The sequence below is a fragment of the Pempheris klunzingeri genome, chromosome 11 (assembly GCF_042242105.1).
Source record: "Pempheris klunzingeri isolate RE-2024b chromosome 11, fPemKlu1.hap1, whole genome shotgun sequence".
Lineage (NCBI taxonomy): Eukaryota > Metazoa > Chordata > Actinopteri > Acropomatiformes > Pempheridae > Pempheris > Pempheris klunzingeri.
This window is the reverse complement of record NC_092022.1, coordinates 26,500,719-26,520,000: the sequence shown is the minus strand read 5'-3', so window position 1 is coordinate 26,520,000 and position 19,282 is coordinate 26,500,719. Positions and strand designations below refer to the sequence as shown.

General features: G+C 45.2%; 1 protein-coding gene across 1 annotated transcript in view; it reads left to right on the top strand.

The window, feature by feature from the left end:
* itpr3 (inositol 1,4,5-trisphosphate receptor, type 3) overlaps positions 1-19,282 on the top strand; it is a 56,449-nt gene that overhangs the window by 30,495 nt on the left and 6,672 nt on the right. The window contains exons 28-53 of the mRNA XM_070840387.1: positions 2,145-2,219; positions 5,423-5,542; positions 6,415-6,537; positions 7,267-7,467; positions 7,592-7,707; positions 8,460-8,595; positions 8,705-8,830; positions 8,970-9,095; positions 10,338-10,458; positions 11,103-11,284; positions 11,769-11,917; positions 12,042-12,150; positions 12,571-12,664; positions 12,763-12,938; positions 13,570-13,729; positions 13,820-14,031; positions 14,349-14,549; positions 14,635-14,745; positions 15,436-15,531; positions 15,631-15,732; positions 15,865-15,948; positions 16,051-16,161; positions 16,813-17,005; positions 17,225-17,344; positions 18,115-18,290; positions 19,093-19,257. Of these exons, the coding sequence (XP_070696488.1) occupies positions 2,145-2,219; positions 5,423-5,542; positions 6,415-6,537; positions 7,267-7,467; positions 7,592-7,707; positions 8,460-8,595; positions 8,705-8,830; positions 8,970-9,095; positions 10,338-10,458; positions 11,103-11,284; positions 11,769-11,917; positions 12,042-12,150; positions 12,571-12,664; positions 12,763-12,938; positions 13,570-13,729; positions 13,820-14,031; positions 14,349-14,549; positions 14,635-14,745; positions 15,436-15,531; positions 15,631-15,732; positions 15,865-15,948; positions 16,051-16,161; positions 16,813-17,005; positions 17,225-17,344; positions 18,115-18,290; positions 19,093-19,257 (3,585 nt within the window). The remainder of the gene's footprint in view (positions 1-2,144; positions 2,220-5,422; positions 5,543-6,414; positions 6,538-7,266; positions 7,468-7,591; positions 7,708-8,459; positions 8,596-8,704; positions 8,831-8,969; positions 9,096-10,337; positions 10,459-11,102; positions 11,285-11,768; positions 11,918-12,041; positions 12,151-12,570; positions 12,665-12,762; positions 12,939-13,569; positions 13,730-13,819; positions 14,032-14,348; positions 14,550-14,634; positions 14,746-15,435; positions 15,532-15,630; positions 15,733-15,864; positions 15,949-16,050; positions 16,162-16,812; positions 17,006-17,224; positions 17,345-18,114; positions 18,291-19,092; positions 19,258-19,282) is intronic.

Below are 19,282 nucleotides of genomic sequence, written 5' to 3'. Positions count from 1 at the left end.
TTTTATTGTTTTTAAGCTTTTGAAACATTTAAAAACCAGGTGAGCACTCGATCAGGGCGGATCAGGGCCAGTAATCCAGTCTGATGTGAATACACACACAATATATGTCTGGATATATTTAGCTTTATCTTTTTAGTCACACCACGTCGTTAACTTTTCCGTAGACATTGTTGTGTCTTAGTGTTTGGTCAGTGTCACAAAAGTTTAATGAAAATCAGGCCACTCATTACTGATTACTGTCATAACCACTAACTTCTCATTCCACTCACTGTAAGAGCATTTATTATCTGTCTTTAGTCACAAAGTGTTTAATTTGCCTCTAATTGCCTCTAATCACAGTACTTTTTCTCAGTACATCACTTATAATACTGATACATGTTTTGTGGTTTAGTTTCTGTTTTAACGTGTCGTGACTCTAATGTGTGAATATGTTCGATCTCCTGCAGTAATCATCTGATTAACACAGTTGACAGGATATGAGTGGCTCACATGTTTCTGAACACAGATTCTAAAAAGTTTTTGGAAAAACTACACAAGAATTTCCAGGAAGGAGGAGAAATGAGGAAGTGATAAAGTGCAGTGTCATCGGCATACAGCTTTAGATTGAGAAAAAGAGTCGACGTTACTTCATGATTATGGTCTAAATCCCAAAGACTTCTGTTCTTATTCAGTACTAATAGATGTGATCCCCATGACATCACATGCTGCTACACATAACTGCATGAGAACTAACTGTGTGTCACCACTAACTAACACAAAGTCACTGTTTAAACCAGCACAAGGACCAAGATCAACATTTATGAACAATCATCATATTAAACACGAAACTAAGCTTCTAAAGAGACTAAATATCCTGTTTTTTTTTAACTTCTGCTCCCTGGTTCTTTCCTCTCGGCGTGGGGGGCTTGCTGGTGTCTCAGGTGCCACTACATATGGTCCTTTTTTCAGATTTGGCTTGGGACTTTTACTGCATGTCACACCACCTTCTCTCTCTCTTTATTTCTACCATGACACATTGCTTCAAAAATGTCTGTATAACACCATGTTGTTATTGTCCCACTTCTTCATACGCACTTATACTAATGTCAGACTGCTAAACTCTACAGAGGTTTTACATATTGATTATTTTTTCCAAGACCTTTTTGAAATGCTGCATAAATACATTTTGTAGATCCTCTCAGCCAGCAGCTGCAATGGCTGCAACAGGTTTAGTACATCAAAAAAGACTCATTGACATTTTTACCTTGCAGAACATGGGAGTTGTGGGTGTGCCACTATTTCAAATGTTGAGTTTATTTGTGTTATTGTGTGTTACACAAATCTTGTGCTGGATTTGAGCTAACCCTTTAAAACACAAGTCAGACTGTAACACAAACACGCTACCTGATGGAGGCAGCAGTAGACCAGCAGCTCCTGTGTCCTGTGAGCTAAAATCAGTGTTTTTGTGAATGGAATCTGGTGTGTGTGCAGAGAGCGATATAACGGCTGTTTGTGGATCTCTGCAAACACACCAGACTCCATTCACAAAAACAGAAATTTTATCTTGCAGAACACACGAGCTGCTGGTTTAGTTTTTATGACTTTGGTTTTCTTTAACACATTAGGTTGGATCCAAACTGACTCTTCAAAACACCAAAGTCACACAATAACGCAAACAAACAAATCAATCAAGGCAGCAGCAGAGCAGCAGCTCCTGAGTCCTGTTCTCTAAAATCCCTGTTTTAGTGAATGTAGTCTGGTGTGTGTGCTGTTTGTGGTTAAACCAAAAGGATCTTCCAGGTCTCTCTCTGTAGGGATCCTTTCCATGATGCTGTCACACACTTAGAATAACACTCTGAGCCTGTCAGTGGATCAAACAAGCTCTTTTAGTGGACCTACTGTGATCAGGTGCAGTTGTCCCAAAGGATCACGTTGCAGCCATTGCAGCCCGTTTGGTGTCTGCTGGCTGAGGTGATCTACTGGACCAGTTCCAACACTTTTACTACCTACCAGTCACTCACACACCAGGATGTGGACAGATAGTGTATATATCTTTATAACGTGTACTGTATTAGAGAAGTAGTTTGACTTGTTGTTCAGGTGTGTATAATGTAGCATCATACCCAGAGAACTGCATGTGCTGTCTTAACCTGTCCGTCCTCCAGGGAGCATCAGAGGAAGTGACGCCCAAGAAGGAGAAACTGGACAAAGGCAACGAGAACTACCAGAAAGTCAAAGAGGTGAGAACACTCGTCCACCTGCTTTCCTTCTAGACGTGATCTGTTTTGGTTTATTTTCCCCTGATGTGGTGAATCTGCAGTGCGTTTCCCAGAAATCACCTGTCGGCCGTTCGCTGTGGGCGGGACTGTGATGTCTCTTCTTGTTGATGAGGTGGTGCTCTTGTCTTTGTCTCTTCAGCAATGGTGGCCTTTCACTGCTCAGAATGATTTGATTATTTTCTCCTAACAGTCGCTCTTGAAAAACACCAGATGTCAGATTCAAACTTTTTGAAATCTACCTGAACACTGAAGTAGTTGTTGCTGTGTTTAATCCCTCCCCCTGCTTGTGATCTCCACAGCCCGCCTGTAAAAATCAGAACGACTGTTCCTCGTCTTTCGTCTAATCTAGTTTTGGCTTCTGAATTGCTGCCACGTCCAAACGATCCTGTGTTTCCTGTATTTCTTCATTCAATCACAAACCGTCCATATTGAGATGTGATCGTCTGTCAGACGTCGATTTCACGTTTCGTTTTACGCCTCAGTGTTTGCACCTCTTGGCTCAGTGTCCACGTGAAGGTATTTTGTTTGTATTAGTTTGTATTCAGAGAGATTTAGTTCATAAACTAAACGGTTAATGCGTTTAATAAACAAAAGTTCAATATTGCGTCAAAACGACGTTCCATAATTGTTTATTAGATCATTTTAATTGGAACAGTTAGATATATATATAATGTCTGATTAAATGTCTGATTTTGGAAATCCTTATTTTTAAACTGCGTTGCTTTAGTCTTAGATTTATTTATTTGATAATGTTAGAATTTTGAATACACCTCACAGTGATACTTGGACACGTCATCAGTGATAAACCCGGGGTCACAGGGTGTTTCAGGTCTTTAATCATCAGACACCCTCGCCCGGGCGACCCAACCGGGGGTGATCAGACCCCGACTTGTGTCCAACTAGCGCACCACGGATCCCCCTTATGGATCCACAGCCACCGGGAGGCCTTTTCTGCGGCCTCGAGGATGTTCTTGGTGGCTTTCCTCGACTGCAGTCCTCTAACTCCAAGGAGTTTGAACACTCGCTGTAGTGAGTGACCATGAGTGACCAGCCATTGCTACGGCACTCTGTGATGAGCTCTGAGTATTTGGCCCTCTTGCGCTCGTTGGCTTCGTCGATCCGGTCCTCCCAGGGGACTGTCAGTTCCAATAGCACCACTTGCTTGGTTGACTCCGATGTCAACACCAAGTCTGGCCGGAGTGAGGTGGTAGCAATGTTGGCCGGGAACTTGAGTTGCCTTCCCAGGTCCACTTGGAGCTGCCAGTCCCGAGCGGTGGTGAGGAGCCCTCCTGAGGAGTTGGGCTGGTGGGTAACTTCTGCCCTGCTCTGATGAAGGTGATTGTCTGCTTCAGGGTGACCTGGGACTTGCTGTATTGTATCGCTGTGCAGATGGAATCCGCCAAGGATTTTAAAACTTGGTCGTGGTGCCAGCGATACCGCCCCTCCCCTAGAGCCTTTGGGCAACAGCTCAGGATGTGTTCCACGGTGCCCCTCCTCCGGCACAGCTTGCACTCTGGAGTGTCTGCCAGGCCCCAGGTGTGCAGGTTGGCCGGGCTTGGGGAGGACGTCATACACCGATTGTATGAGGAACTTTGTGCGCAAACGTTCAGCTCTCCAGAGCTCAGCACAGGTTAGTTTTCGAGGTTCCACATGCTCCCACCTTGTCCATGCTCCCTGCTTGGACATGCCGACCATTTTGCAGCAGCGTTGTTCCTCCACCTCTGCACGGATCTCGTCTTTGACCAGCTGACGCTTCTCCTTGCTGCAGGTCCGGTCGTAACGTGACCTGGGAAAGCTGCTGTGTTGATGAACATCAGTTTAAAGATGCAACATGTAGATGTGTAGTCCCAAAAACAAACATTACAAGTGATTAAAATACAAATAATGCAAAAGCGACACGATAATTTTATGATGTTGTTGTTTTAAAATAGTTTAGAGTTTCAGCTTCACTTCCAATATTTTATTTCAAACACTGTTCATCATAAGTTTGCTCTGTGAACTTGTTATTCTGTTCTCTTCTATTACCAAACATCTTGTTTCTAGTCTCACTTAAATTCAGAGTTTGTTTAAAATCAAATTAATTCTTTACACAGAAGGTTTTTATTTCCAAAGGTTGTTTCAGATTTTTACCACAGCAAAACAAAAGTCTGCCTTCTGCAATGAAACCAAAACTTCGAGGTTTTGTAAAGTTGACAAATAAACTTTATCGACTGTGTAAAAGTAAACAACAATGGGCCCAGCGGTGGGCCTTGGGGAACTCCACGAGTCATCAAAGTTGTTTATATGAACATGTTGGTTATGTTTCTCCACACAGTGAGTCATCTGTAGTATAATTACATCATAGGATATTAAGAGTGGACCTTTAGTGTGTAATGAAGCCGTTTCAGGAAGTCTTGTTCTATATTTTATATTTTGTAAATTTCATGTAGTTTTGCGATCGACATGTTTGTAGTGACTTGAAACTGAGGTGTTTATTGGACCTTTTGACATCATATACAAAAAAATAATAATTTCTTCACATGATTGTGTATCAATCTTGATTTATCAGACATTTATGACAATTTATTGATCATGAATGTTTATTTTAGAAACAAAAACAAATTTAGCTTTTTGCATTTGGAACATTTGATTCATTCGCTGTTTCATTAATTTTTACAACCTTTTTATTTGAATTTAACATTTTACATATCACATAAATTCCTCCATGTTTACTTTAAACACATTTATGTATCATTTACCTTTAAATACCTGCTGTTATATTTCATATATTTCATATGAAATACTATAAGCTGCTTCAATACAGTAAATATTCACATTAAAATATAAATATAAGTAACAAATACAATAAAATATAAATGAAAATAAAGAATATATTTACTAATGAAAGTATTCATTAAGGAAAGTATTGATCATGTTGATGTCATAGAGGTCTGAGATACAACTGGTGTGTAATTTATTTATATTTATCCATCATCACTTCAGCCCAAAAATGATTTCAGACATTTTCTCGGTTTCAGCATCATTTATCAGAAGTGGAGAGTAAATTATGTCTTTAACATTATGAATCACCAGTTAAACTACTTTGACGATTCGCTCGTAGTTTGACAAACTCGTAAATGACGTTGAGTCGTTTCTTTTCTTGTCTTCGTGTCGCCGCTCTGCAGATCCTGGAGAGGCTGAACAAGATGTGCAGCAGTGGAGTTTGGAAGAAGCAGCAGAGGCTGCTGAAGAACATGGGGGCTCATAAAGTCATGTTGGACCTGCTGCAGGTGTCCTACGACCAGGTGAGACTGGTTACCGCCAAATTAAAAGCATCTTAATAGAATTCACTAAACCGCTGCTGATTGGTTCTGAGTGATGAATCGAGGGTGCTTTTAGTTTTTTAGACTGTAATGTCTGTCAGTTAAATGGAGAACAGTCTGTCCTATTTTTGTATGTTTTAGTGTCTAACTGATATAAACAGCTGTTCTTTCGCTTTCTCAACACCCACCAGACTTCATAGACAAAAATGGTAATTTTACCTTGTAATACACAGGAGTTGTTGGTCTGCTGCTGCCCCAGTTATTTTATTTGTGTTATTGTGTGACTTTGGTGTTTTAAAGGGTTAGTTTGGATCTAACTCACTCTGAGTTACACAAAATACAACGCAAACAACCGCTTGAGGCAGCAGCAGAGCAGCAGCTCCTGTGTGCTGTGAGCTAAAATCCCTGTTTTAGTGAATGTAGTCTGGTGTGTGTGCTGTTTGTGGTTAAACCAAAAGGATCTTCCAGGTCTCTCTCTGTAGGGATCCTTTCCATGATGCTGTCACACACTTAGAATAACACTCTGAGCCTGTCAGTGGATCAAACAAGCTCTTTTAGTGGACCTACTGTGATCAGGTGCAGTTGTCCCAAAGGATCACGTTGCAGCCATTGCAGCCCGTTTGGTGTCTGCTGGCTGAGGTGATCTACTGGACCAGTTCCAACACTTTTACTACCTACCAGTCATTCACACACCAGGATGTGTAAAAACTGGTTTACAAATAGCAGAGTTACCCTTTAAAGTTGAACGAACGCTGTATTGTATTAGTAAATATTAATAACAGTTGGGACCTCAGTCATTATTTAGGAGCTGATAAAAGTTGTTCCCTCCCCCTCGTCTCTCTCTCTGTCTGCAGAACGATGTGAAGATGCAGGAGATCATCAGGTACACTCACCTGTTCCTGCAGAAGTTCTGTATGGGGAACCAGGAGAACCAGGCTCTGCTGCACAAGAACCTCAGCCTCTTCCTCACCCCCGGGGTACGACGCCTCTCTCTGCAGAGAATCAATCATTTCAGCTCCGGTAACTCTTCTAACAGTGTAAAGCCCCAGTGCTGCCCCCTGCAGGCCGGAGTGTTCATTACACACCTGTTCTTATAAGACGGTAAAAATATAACGTTTGTTACGAAACGCAGCGATTAGGATCCTCTGGAGAGCAGGAATATGAACAGTTAACAGGGAAGGGGGGAAGTTAGTTTTTGAAATATTTCATCACATAAAACTAAAGACGGCATGAAAGAGTTGGAACGTGGCCGCTGTGATGTCACCCAGTGGTTTATGGACCAACGTGTTTGGGTGTCACCGTCGCTGCTCGCTGTTACGCAGGTTAACGGAAGCTGGCGCCAATTCTGCAGTCAGAAAACCACAGAAGAAGAAAGGGCAAAACAAGATGGCGCCATTAAAAGAGTTAGTTTGACGTGAGGAAGGTTTCAGCCTCCTCGGCGCTCCACGATGTTTCGGAGCATCTTTTTATTGACGGTTATCGGTCAGAGGTTCTACAGTAGCGTCGCTCTTATCCAGCAGCTTAGAGACTTTCAGATGTGCAGCTCTCCCATCACACGCTCACCTGACTGAGGTGACGCTTCCATGGTTTCTGGTTCAAACCTCAAAAGACCAGTTTGATTTTCAAAGCCGTCTTTTTACAGACTTGACGATGATCTCGTTCCAGCTCTCTGTTGACAAAAGCCAAACTCTTTATTGGATGTTTAGCTGCAGGAGGCCGAGACGGTGCAGCACATCTTCAGTAACAACTACCAGCTGTGCACAGAGATCTCCGAGAGCGTCCTGCAGCACTTCATCCACTGCCTGGCCACGCACGGCCGCCACGTCCAGTACCTCAACTTCCTCCACACCATCATCAAGGCCGAGGGCAAGTACGTGAAGAAGTGCCAGGACATGATCATGACCGAGGTGAGGACGAGGGCGAGGGTGGGGGTGAGGGTGAGGGTGAGGGTGAGGGTGAGGGCGCCACGCTGAGTCCCAAAATGTGTTGGTGTGTTCTGTGTGGTGACGTAGCGCCGCCGTCTCTCTGCAGTTAACCAACGCAGGCGAGGACGTGGTCGTCTTCTACAACGACAAGACCTCCTTCAACGCCATGTTGGAGCTGATGGCGGAGAGCAGGGAGGGGGTCGGCGAGAGCAGCCCGCTCAGGTGACCGTGGAGTTATTTCTAAACCTAATCCTACTTACCTTTGCCTTGAAATGACTGGTGGGTAGTAAAAGTGTTGGAACTGGTCCAGTAGATCACCTCAGCCAGCAGCCAGGGAAAGATTTAGAGGTACAAAGAGCCATGAAAGGCTAGCTAGCTGTAAGCTAAGCTAAGCTAAGCTAGCTTTAACTCAGCTACACAGCGTGGACCTGCTGCTCGTTGCTGTGTGACGTTAGCTGAAAAAGTGAAATCGTCGGAGCCAACGGTCGAACGTCTGCGACAGGATAGTGATGTCATTAACCCTCTGGAGTCTAAATCACATGACCGATTTAAGACGATGGAGCAGCAGGAGGCCTCGCTTCAAACAATGTTGTGCTGATAAGCCAAGTAAATAATTTACCCAGTGTTCTGAATATTGTCGTCACGCTTGGTGCAGGACGAACCGGTCCAAGCCGTTATTCTGAGCGCTCTGCGGGCTGAGAGACCAAACTTTTTTGTGATCTGAGGTCGACTGTGTTCGTGCAGTTTGTCAAAATCAAAAAATACCTGTAAAGTCACACACGTGAGGTTGTGCTGAAAAACCAAACAAGGCAAAGGTGAAATAACGGCCAATTATACCCTCGACCCCGAAGGGTTAATAAGAGAGAGGTTCACTACAGAGCAGCACACGGCTCTGACATTCACTTGGCGAAGTGCCGGGTGTCACCTGTTCGCCGGGTGTCACCTGTTCACCGGTCATGTGCTCACCTGTGCAGGTACCACATCTCTCTGGTGGAGCTGTTGGCGGCCTGCGCTGAGGGGAAGAACGTTTACACTGAGATCAAATGTACGTCGCTGCTGCCTCTGGAGGACGTGGTCCGAGTGGTGACACACGAGGACTGCATCACCGAGGTGTGTGTGTGTTTTAGAGCCTGCTGATTGGTGATACAGAGACCTGGATACGGCGTTGGAGGCGGGGCTTATCTCATATAATTAATGATGGTTGACCTTCTGGCTGCAGGTGAAGGTGGCCTACGTGAACTTTGTGAATCACTGCTACGTGGACACCGAGGTGGAGATGAAGGAGATCTACACGTCCAACCACATCTGGAAACTGTTTGAGGACTTCACAGTGGACATGGCCAGGGTAACACACACACACACACACACACACACACACACACACCACACACACACACACACACACACACACACACACACACACACACACGCACACACACACACACACACACACACAGTGTTTTATTGTTGTTTGTCCCCGACAGGTGTGTAACAAACGGGAGAAACGTTTGTCTGATCCCATCCTGGAGAAATACATCATCAACGTGGTCTTTGACACCATCACCGCCTTCTTCAGCTCCCCCTTCTCTGAGAACAGCACTTCACTGCAGGTCAGGACCATGATGCACTTTGGTGTCTTTGACTGTTATTCTCAGTGTGTGACAGCATCATGGAAAGGATCCCTACAGAGAGAGACCTGGAAGATCCTTTTGGTTTAACCACAAACAGCACACACACCAGACTACATTCACTAAAACAGGGATTTTAGAGAACAGCACACAGGAGCTGCTGCCTTGATAAATTAGTTTGTTTGTGTTATTGTATGTTACTCAAATATTCTACTGGATCCAAATTAACCCTTTAAAACCCCAAAGTCACAAAACAACTCAAACAAATTATCCAACTGAGGCAGCAGTAGACCAGCAACTCCTCTGTTCTATGAGGTTAAATTACTGTTTTTCTAAATGGAGTCTGGTGTCTTCAAATCACCGCAACACAACCAAATCAAACGAGAAGATCAATAAATCAGTAGTACAGAGCATGTATGAGAGAGAGAGAGAGATATGATTATAAATGGTGTTTAAGGCAGAGCACACTGGGCTCAGGTGCAGCTCAGCACCTGCCAGACAGAGAAAACAAAAAAACACACCAGGTGGAGAGGTCGTCACAGTTTGTCTGTGTTATTGTGTCAGTTTGGTGATTTAACGGTTCAGTTCAGATCCAACACAATATTTGTGTAACACACTAACTGAGACCAGCTGTTCTGTGAGTAAAATGAATGTTTTGAGTAGTATAAGCAGCTGTTCTATCGTTTTCTTCACCCCACCAGACTCCATAGACAAAAACGGTAATTTTACCTTGTAATACACAGGAGCTGCTGGTCTGTTGCTGCCTCGGTTGTTTTGTGTTATTGTGTTTTAAAGGGTTAGTTTGGATCTAACACAGTGTCTGTGTATCACACAGTAACACAAACACACTGACTGATGGAGGCAGCAGCAGAGCAGCAGCTCCTGTGTCCTGTTCTCTAAAATCCCTGTTTTAGTGAATGTAGTCTGGTGTGTGTGCTGTTTGTGGTTAAACCAAAAGGATCTTCCAGGTCTCTCTCTGTAGGGATCCTTTCCACCTCTCACAGATTGTGAGGTAACACTTTGTGTGACTTTGGTGTTTTAAAGAGAAAGTTTGGATCCAAACAAACCCTTTAAAACACCAAAGTCAACAAGCTAACAGACCAGCAGCTCCTGCGTCCTGTCAGGTAGAATCCCTGTTTTAGTCAGTGGAGTCTGGTGTGTTTGAAGAGACTTTTTAAATAAAGTTTTATTAATGTCAGTGAGTTTGCTCCTTCTCTCCGTCAGACTCATCACACCATCGTCACTCAGCTGCTGCAGTCGTCCGTCAGACTGCTGGACTGTCCCTGGCTGCAGCAGCAGCACCGAGGACAGGTGGAGACCTGCATCAAGACGCTCGCCATGACGGGTACACACACACACACACACACACACACACACACACACACACACACACACACACACACACACACACTCACACACACACACACACTTTGCTGCACTAGTTGTTTACCTGTTTCACCTGTTTTTCACGTTGACTCTCATGTGAGTGAAAACATTTAAACACAGAATTAAGTCTGAAGACTTTTCATACAACTCACTGAGCGTCTGTCTGTCTCTCTGCCTGTCTGTCTCTTTACCTGTCTCTCTACCTGTATCTCTCTCTCTGTCTCTCCACCTGTCTGTCTCTCTCTCTCTACCTCTCTCTCTCCCTGTCTCTCTCTCTCTCCCTCTCTCTACCTGTCTGTCTCTCCCTCTCTCTCTACCTGCCTGTCTCTCCCTCTCTCTACCTGTCTGTCTCTCTACCTGTCTCTCCCTCTCTCTACCTGTCTGTCTCTCTACCTGTCTCTCCCTCTCTCTCTCCCTGTCTGTCTACCTGTCTGTCTCTCCCTGTCTCTCTCTCCCTGTCTGTCTACCTGTCTGTCTCTCCCTGTCTCTCTCTCCCTGTCTCTCTCTCCCTGTCTCTCTCTCCCTGTCTGTCTACCTCTCTGTCTCTCCCTCTCTCTCTCCCTGTCTCTCTCTCCCTGTCTGTCTCCCTGTCTGTCTCTCTAGCGAAGAGCCGCTCCATCTCTCTCCCTCTGGACCTGGAGGCTCAGATCAGCTCCATGTTGTCCACCTCCGCCCTGAACTCTCTGTCCCGCTCCAACCCAAACTACAAGTCGTCGTCCCGCTCCTCCAGGCCCATCGCTCCCAGCAACCCCTGGGACTACAAGAACATCATCGAGAAGCTGCAGGTACGCCGCGCGGCAGACATGAGTGCAGAAGCGCTGAGATTAAAGCAGAACATCAGTGTGTTTAAAAGTGTTTTAGGTTCAAAATGATTTGTCTCAGTTAGTTTGTGTCATTGTGACTTTATCTGTGACACAATAACACAAACTGAGTTCAGCAGTAACAGTCGCAGCAGTAGATATAATAATAAGAGCAGGATAATACATCTGATTTTAGGCCATTGAGCCGTAATATCGGTCTCTTCAAGTCACCAGACTCCATTGACAAAAACAGTAATTTAACCTCGCAGAACATTGAGCTACTGCTGCTTCCATCAGTTAGTTTGTTTGTGTTATTGGGTGGTTTTGACGTTTTAAAGGGTCAATCAGACACCAGGATGTGGACAGAGAGGATCATGGGTTAGAAATGGTAGAGTTCTCTTTTAAAGGCTGCCTGAAACCATGTAAATGTCCAGTTTGTCAATACTGTGTGTGTGTGTGTGCTGGTCAGGACATCATCAACACCCTGGAGGAGCGCCTGAAGCCGCTGGTGAACGCTGAGCTGTCGGTGCTGGTGGACGTCCTCCATCAGCCTGAGCTGCTGTTTCTGGAGGGAACCGACGCCCGGCAGCGCTGCGAGTCCGGAGGCTTCATCTCCAAGTAGGTTCAGGTCCTCCGGGTCCCAAATCCAGCGGCACCATCATGACAGAGGGATCATGGGAAAAAATCTGTCTGTGTGTGTGTGTGTGTGTGTGTGTGTGTGTGTGTGTGTGTGTGTGTGCAGGCTGATCCAGCACACGAAGGCTCTGATGTCGGCGGAGGAGAAGCTCTGCATCAAAGTCCTGAGGACGCTGCAGGAGATGCTGATCAGGACTCTGGACTTTGACGAGAAGGTCTGATTAACGAGTTAACTGAAGTGTCGCAGTAACTTTTTCACCGTTTTCACACTTTACTTTTGTTTATTGAGTTTTAAACATTTTATAAAAGTAAAAGAGAGAAAAACCATCACGTGTCCACACAGAAATATATGTGAAATATTAATAACCATTATTACAGTAAAAACTTACACAATTGCAATTAAACTCCTTTTATGTAATAATAATGATAGTTTCAAACATAATTTACATTAAAAATATATATAAACACAAATTAAAGTCATTAAGTTAGAAAACAGAATACAGTTTAGTGGAAGATAATTTTATCAAAATGAAGCAGCCTGAATGTTTTAGTTTAGAGGATCATTAATTGTATCAGTGTTGCTCTTTAAGTAAATTTGACTTAATAAGCTGAAGGAAAATGTGTTGTTGTTTCAGGGGATTTCACTGCGGAAGGTTCTGCTGCAGAACTACCTGTATCCCAACAAGAAGAACAACCCGAAGAGCGACCTGGTGGAGCTGGGAGCTGCAGGTACGCTCGCTCTTAAAGTCACCTTCAGCTTATCAATAATCTCAATCAATGTCAATCGTACGTAGTAATCAGTGTGTGTTTTTGTGGCTGCGCGTCAGGCGGCGAGCAGGAGCGAGACTGGGCGGCTGTGGCGGCGGTTCAGTGTCGCCTGGACCGAGAAGGAGGAACAAAGCTGTTCACTGACCTGGTGATGAGCAGCAAGAACGACAAGATCTTCCAGGAGAGCATCCAGCTGGCCATCTGCCTGCTGGAGGGAGGGAACACAGAGATCCAGGTAACACACACACACACACACACACACACACACACACACACAGGCTGTAAAGAAGCGTCCTCTGATTGGTCGGTATCAGTCTATAAAGAAGCGTCCTCTGATTGGTCGGTATCAGTCTGTAAAGAAGCGTCCTCTGATTGGTCGGTATCAGTCTGTATAAAGAAGCGTCCTCTGATTGGTCGGTATCAGTCTGTAAAGAAGCGTCCTCTGATTGGTCGGTATCAGTCTGTATAAAGAAGCGTCCTCTGATTGGTCGGTATCAGTCTGTATAAAGAAGCGTCCTCTGATTGGTCGGTATCAGTCTGTAAAGAAGCGTCCTCTGGTTGGTCGGTATCAGTCTGTATAAAGAAGCGTCCTCTGATTGGTCGGTATCAGTCTATAAAGAAGCGTCCTCTGATTGGTCGGTATCAGTCTATAAAGAAGCGTCCTCTGATTGGTCGGTATCAGTCTGTAAAGAAGCGTCCTCTGATTGGTCGGTATCAGTCTGTATAAAGAAGCGTCCTCTGATTGGTCGGTATCAGTCTGTATAAAGAAGCGTCCTCTGATTGGTCGGTATCGGGGGGCTTTAGACCTCCATGGCTTCAGTGTGATCTCTGTGGATGTGTGTGAACGTTCTGTGGTTCTCCTGCAGAACTCCTTCTACAAACTGATGATGGGCGACAACAAGTCGGAGAAGTTCTTCAAGGTTCTTCATGACCGGATGAAAGAAGCCCAGACCGACATTAAAGCCACCGTGTCGGTGAATGTCGGAGAGATGACGCACAAAGCCAACGAGAAGGAGCTGGAGAACGGTGAGTCGTTCAGAACCTCAAACCTTTGGCGCGAAGCATTTTCCCCTTAGAAGTGAGATAAACGTTCTCTGTGGTTCCTCCTCTGTGAAGGCGGCTCTGCGTTAGTACTTCCTGGAACGGCAGGCCACCCGTTATTGGTCCAGGGCACGTCCATCGCCCCGGTAACGGTCTCCGCCCTGCCGGTCCAGCCGGTGGCCGAGCAGAGGGAGGTGGAGATGGAGATGGGACCGGCCGTCACCATCATGAAGCCGATCCTGAGGTTCCTCCAGCTGCTCTGTGAGAACCACAACCACGACCTGCAGGTGAGCCCCGACTGACCAACTAACTACCTTTTCTACTAACTAAATAACTAACTAGTACATTTCCCCGTCCTGTGGGACTAACAAAGGAATATCTTATCTTAACTAGCAAACTAACAATAAACCAGGACGTGCAGGTTAGTTCCTACTAACTACCTCCCTCCTACTCTTAACCTTAACTCGCACTTTAAGGGAACTCTCCAGGTGTTTCAGGTGAGGTCAGAGGTCAGACGGCTCAACTAACAATGACAGACAACACAAATTAAGTGTGTGTGTGTGTGTGTGTGTGTGTGTGTGTGTGTGTGTGTGTGTGTATGCAGAACTTCCTGCGCTGCCAGAACAATAAGACCAACTACAACCTGGTGTGTGAGACCCTGCAGTTCCTGGACATCATGTGTGGCAGCACCACCGGGGGCCTGGGCCTGCTGGGCCTCTACATCAACGAATCAAACGTCCACCTGATCATCCAGACGCTGGAGACACTCACAGAGTACTGCCAGGGCCCCTGCCAGGAGAACCAGGTACACCCCCACACCTGAACGGGCCTGCAGCCGGGACAGGAAACACTCAGCATTAACTCTGTGTGTGTGTGTGTGTGTGTTGCAGACGTGTATCGTGACCCACGAGTCCAACGGCATCGACATCATCACGGCTCTGATCCTGAATGACATCAGTCCTCTGTGCCGCTACCGGATGGAGATGGTGCTCCAGCTGAAGGTTCACATCCATGTTCACACAACAGCAACAACAGCAGCTCATCAGGGATCTGAATTAATCCTGTTTAACGATACAAATCAATTCTTTCAGTTTCAGCGCTCTCTGCCAAGCAACCAGACTCCATTGATAAAAACAGTAATTTAACCTCACATAACACAGGAGCTGCTGGTCTGCTGCTGCCTCCATCAGATAGTTTGTTTGTTACACAGCTATTGTGTTGGATCCAAACTGACCCTTAAAAACACTAAAGTTACACAGTAACACAAACACACTGACTGATGGAGGCAGCAGCAGAGCAGCAGCTCCTGTGTCCTGTGAGCTAAAATCCCTGTTTTAGTGAATGTAGTCTGGTGTGTGTGCTGTTTGTGTTTAAACCAAAAGGATCTTCCAGGTCTCTCTCTGTAGGGATCCTTTCCATGATGCTGTCACACACTTAGAATAACACTCTGAGCCTGTCAGTGGATCAAACAAGCTCTTTTAGTGGATCTACTGTGATCAGGTTTAAAAATACCAGAGTTTGACTCCATCCAAGTGTTTTCAGTCTTTCTGTTACATCAAAATAAAAAGTCAATATAATAATGAATATCAACATATTCAGAAGTCACAGCATCATTCTAATTTGGCTGTGACCTTTGACCTGCTGGGTCACACCTGTGGACCGACTGCTGCTCTCTTCTCCCCGGTTGCCAGGACAACGCCTCCAAGCTGCTGCTGGCCCTGATGGAGAGTCGTCATGACAGCGAGAACGCCGAGAGGATCCTGTTCAACCTCCGACCCCGAGAACTGGTCCGAGTCTTCAACAGCTGCTTCACACCAACCTGTCGTACAGATCTGTGTTAGACCACAACTGAGAGTGTGTGTGTGTGTGTGTGTGTGTGTGTGCAGGTGGATGTCATAAAGAAGGCCTACAACCAGGAGAGTGAGTGTGAGGGCTTGGAGGTTTCTCCCCGTGAGGTGGGACACAACATCTACATCCTGGCTCAGCAGGTGATTAAACACAAGCTCCCCATTGGCTGCCCGGGTCCTTCGGAGCTCAGCTATTGGCCGACAGGAGGTCCCACTCTGCTCTTAGTTTGTGGGTGTGGAAATAAGTTTTCTGTGTCCTTTGTTTGCTTGCAGCTGGCCAGACACAACAAAGTCCTGCAGAACCTCCTGAAGCCTCCAAAGAACAGCAAAGAGGGACAGGAGGGGATCTCCTCCATGGTAGATGTTCATCCATCCATCTGTTCATCCATCCATCTGTCCATCCATCCATCCATCGTCCGACCTTATTCTAACATCATACTTTGTGCTTTTCACCTGCAGCTGAACCTGAACAACCGTCCTCTGTCCCAGATGTTGAAGTCTTCAGCTCCAGCTGCTGTGGTGGAACAAGATCCACTGGAGTACTACGACCAGCTCACCTCACAGATAGAGGTACTACTACTGATACTGATACTACTACTGTGTGTTATTGTGTGATTTTGGTGCTTGGATGATTTTGGTAAAAACAAGAAGGATTTTATTGATCCAGTAGATCACCTCAGCCAGCAGCCACCAAACGGGCTGCCATGAGATACAGCTGGAAGATCTTTTTGGTTTAACCACAAACAGCCGTTCTATCGCTCTCTGCACACACACCAGACTACATTCACTAAAACAGGGATTTTAGAGAACAGGACTCAGGACTGTGTCTGACCTTGGTGTTCTAAAGTCACACAAAAAAACTAACTGATCGAGACCAGCAGCTCCTGTGTTCTGTGAGCTTAAATCACTGTTTTTGTGAATGTAGTCTGGTGTCTTTGAGGAGAGCGATAGAACAGCTGTTTGGGGTTAAACCAAAAGGATCTTGGAGGCTGCTGGCTGAGGTGATCTACCGGACCAATTCCAACACTTTTTGTACTTATTTTATACAATAAAATTGAACAGAATACAGAAAAGTAGCACTAAAGGGAGAAATAAAAAGGAAAACTAAACGTGTATTTACAAGGACATATACACACTGGTGGGTCTGTAATCAATAGTTAACTACTAATATCCTTTATAGATACAGTAACTGTGTGTGTGTGTGTGTGTGTGTGTGTGTAGATCGTTCGTGAGGACCGCAGCATGGAGCAGATTGTGTTTCCGGTTCATTCCATCTGTGAGTTTCTGACGGAGGATTCAAAGTTCAGGGTGTTTAACACCACCGAGCAGGACGAGCAGGGGTCAAAGGTCACACACTTCTTCGAACAGAGCTCCTTCCTGCACGGAGAGATGGAGTGGCAGAAGAAGCTGAGGAGTGAGAGAACACACACACACACACACACACACACACACACACACACACACACACACACACACACACACACTTTAACTGATTCTGTACTGAAGTACAATTTAGACAAACTTTACTAGTTTATTTCCATTTTAGACTTCTAATTCACCACAACTGTGTGTGTGTGTGTGTGTGTGTGTGTGTGTGTGTGTGTGTGTGTGTGTGTGTGTGTGTGTGCTGCAGGTATGCCGGTCTTGTACTGGTTCTCCAGGAGGATGTCTCTGTGGGGAACCATCTCCTTCAACCTGGCCGTCTTCGTCAACCTCATCATCGCCTTCTTCTACCCCTACGACTCAGGACAAGGTACCAGTACTACTACTACTACTGACTCTACTAGTACTAGTACTGACTCTACTAGTACTACTACTGACTCTACTAGTACTACTGACTCTACTACCACTACTACTGACTCCACTAGTACTGACTCTACTAGTACTACTACTGACTCTACTACTACTGACTCTACTAGTACTGACTCCACTAGTACTAGTACTGACTCTACTAGTACTGCGTTCTAGTCTTGGATCATGTAGATATTAACCCTCTGGGGTCACATCAGTTGTCTTCAATCATAAAGTCACTCACTTCATACCTTTAATAATCTTTGTAGCCGATTACTTAAAACACAGATGTTAAAACGAGCCGACGCTCCTCCAGAGTTGTTTTCAATCACTTTCCAAAAAAATAATGAAAGTGATAATTTGATGTTTTGTGAGCTTATTTATTAGACACAACTATTCAAACGTCTCTTTACCGTTTGATGGATGAAATCGCTGGCGGCCATCTTGACTCTCTGAGCACAAATCACGGCAACACAGTTGGTGATTAACAACAACTGTGACACACGGAAACGACCTTCAGAGACTAAATGAGTCATGTTGGTTATGTGAAGCACATCAGACGTTATTATATTATAAATGTTCATATCTAATATAATAATCATTCTGTTTGATAACATCTTACTAAACACAAACTGAGAAATCTCTGCAGCAACTTTCTGGAAAAAAATGCTGTTTTCCAAATGCAGATTAAGTTAAGATTTAATATTTATCTGAAACTTCCTCCCCCCTCAGGAGGAGCGATTGATGACTCCCTGCTCTTGATGCTGTTCTGGGTCCTGACCGGGCTCTCCGTGCTGGGCTTGTTCTCCCAGCGTTACGGCCTGCAGCCTCTCACCCTCGCTCTGATCCTCCGATCCATCTACCACCTCGGCATCGGCAACACGCTCATCCTGCTGGGATCGCTCAACGTGAGTGACACTACATTACCCATCTGCCACCTGGGCACATCAGTTCAGTTGTCTGAAAGGGTTTTAGTCTACTGGTACCGCCAACTAGTACTAGTACTGCTAAAACTAGTACAATGAAACAGTGTTGTTGCCCCTCAGTAGTGCAGCCTGGTGTATATAATAAAGAACTAAAGTCAGTTAAATCATTTTAAGAGGCAGAATTCACTTTACTGTAACTGAAATGTAACACCAACAAACACACAGATGGAGGCAGCAGCAGAGCAGCAGCTCCTGTGTTCTGTGAGCTTAAATCCTTGTTTTTGTGAATGTAGTCTGGTGTGTGTGCCAAAGTGTTGGAATTGGTCCAGTAGATTGCCTTGGCTGGCAGCCTCCAAGATCCTTTTGGTTTAACCACAAACAGCTGTTATATCGCTCTCTGCACACACACCAGACTACATTCACAAAACACTGATTTAAGCTCACAGAACACAGGAGCTGCTGGTCTTGATCAGTTTTTTTGTGTGACTTTAGAACACCAAGGTGACACAGAGACCAGCAGCTCCTGTGTTCTGTTCTCTAAAATCCCTGTTTTAGTGAATGTAGTCTGGTGTGTGTGCTGTTTGTGGTTAAACCAAAAGGATCTTCCAGGTCTCTCTCTGTAGGGATCCTTTCCATCATGCTGTCACACACTTAGAATAACAACTGGCTGAGGTGATCTACTGGACCAGTTCCAACACTTTTACTACCTACCAGTCACTCAGACACCAGGATGTGGACACAGAGGATCATACTCATGTGATATATTTATCTGATTCTCCTCCAGCTCATCAATAAGGTGGTGTTTGTGGTGAGCTTTGTGGGGAACAACGGGACGTTCATCATGGGATACAAAGCCATGGTGATGGATGTGGAGTTCCTGTATCACCTCGGCTACGTCCTGACCTCCACACTGGGCCTGTTTGTCCACGAGCTCTTCTACAGCATCCTGGTAACCACACACACACACACACACA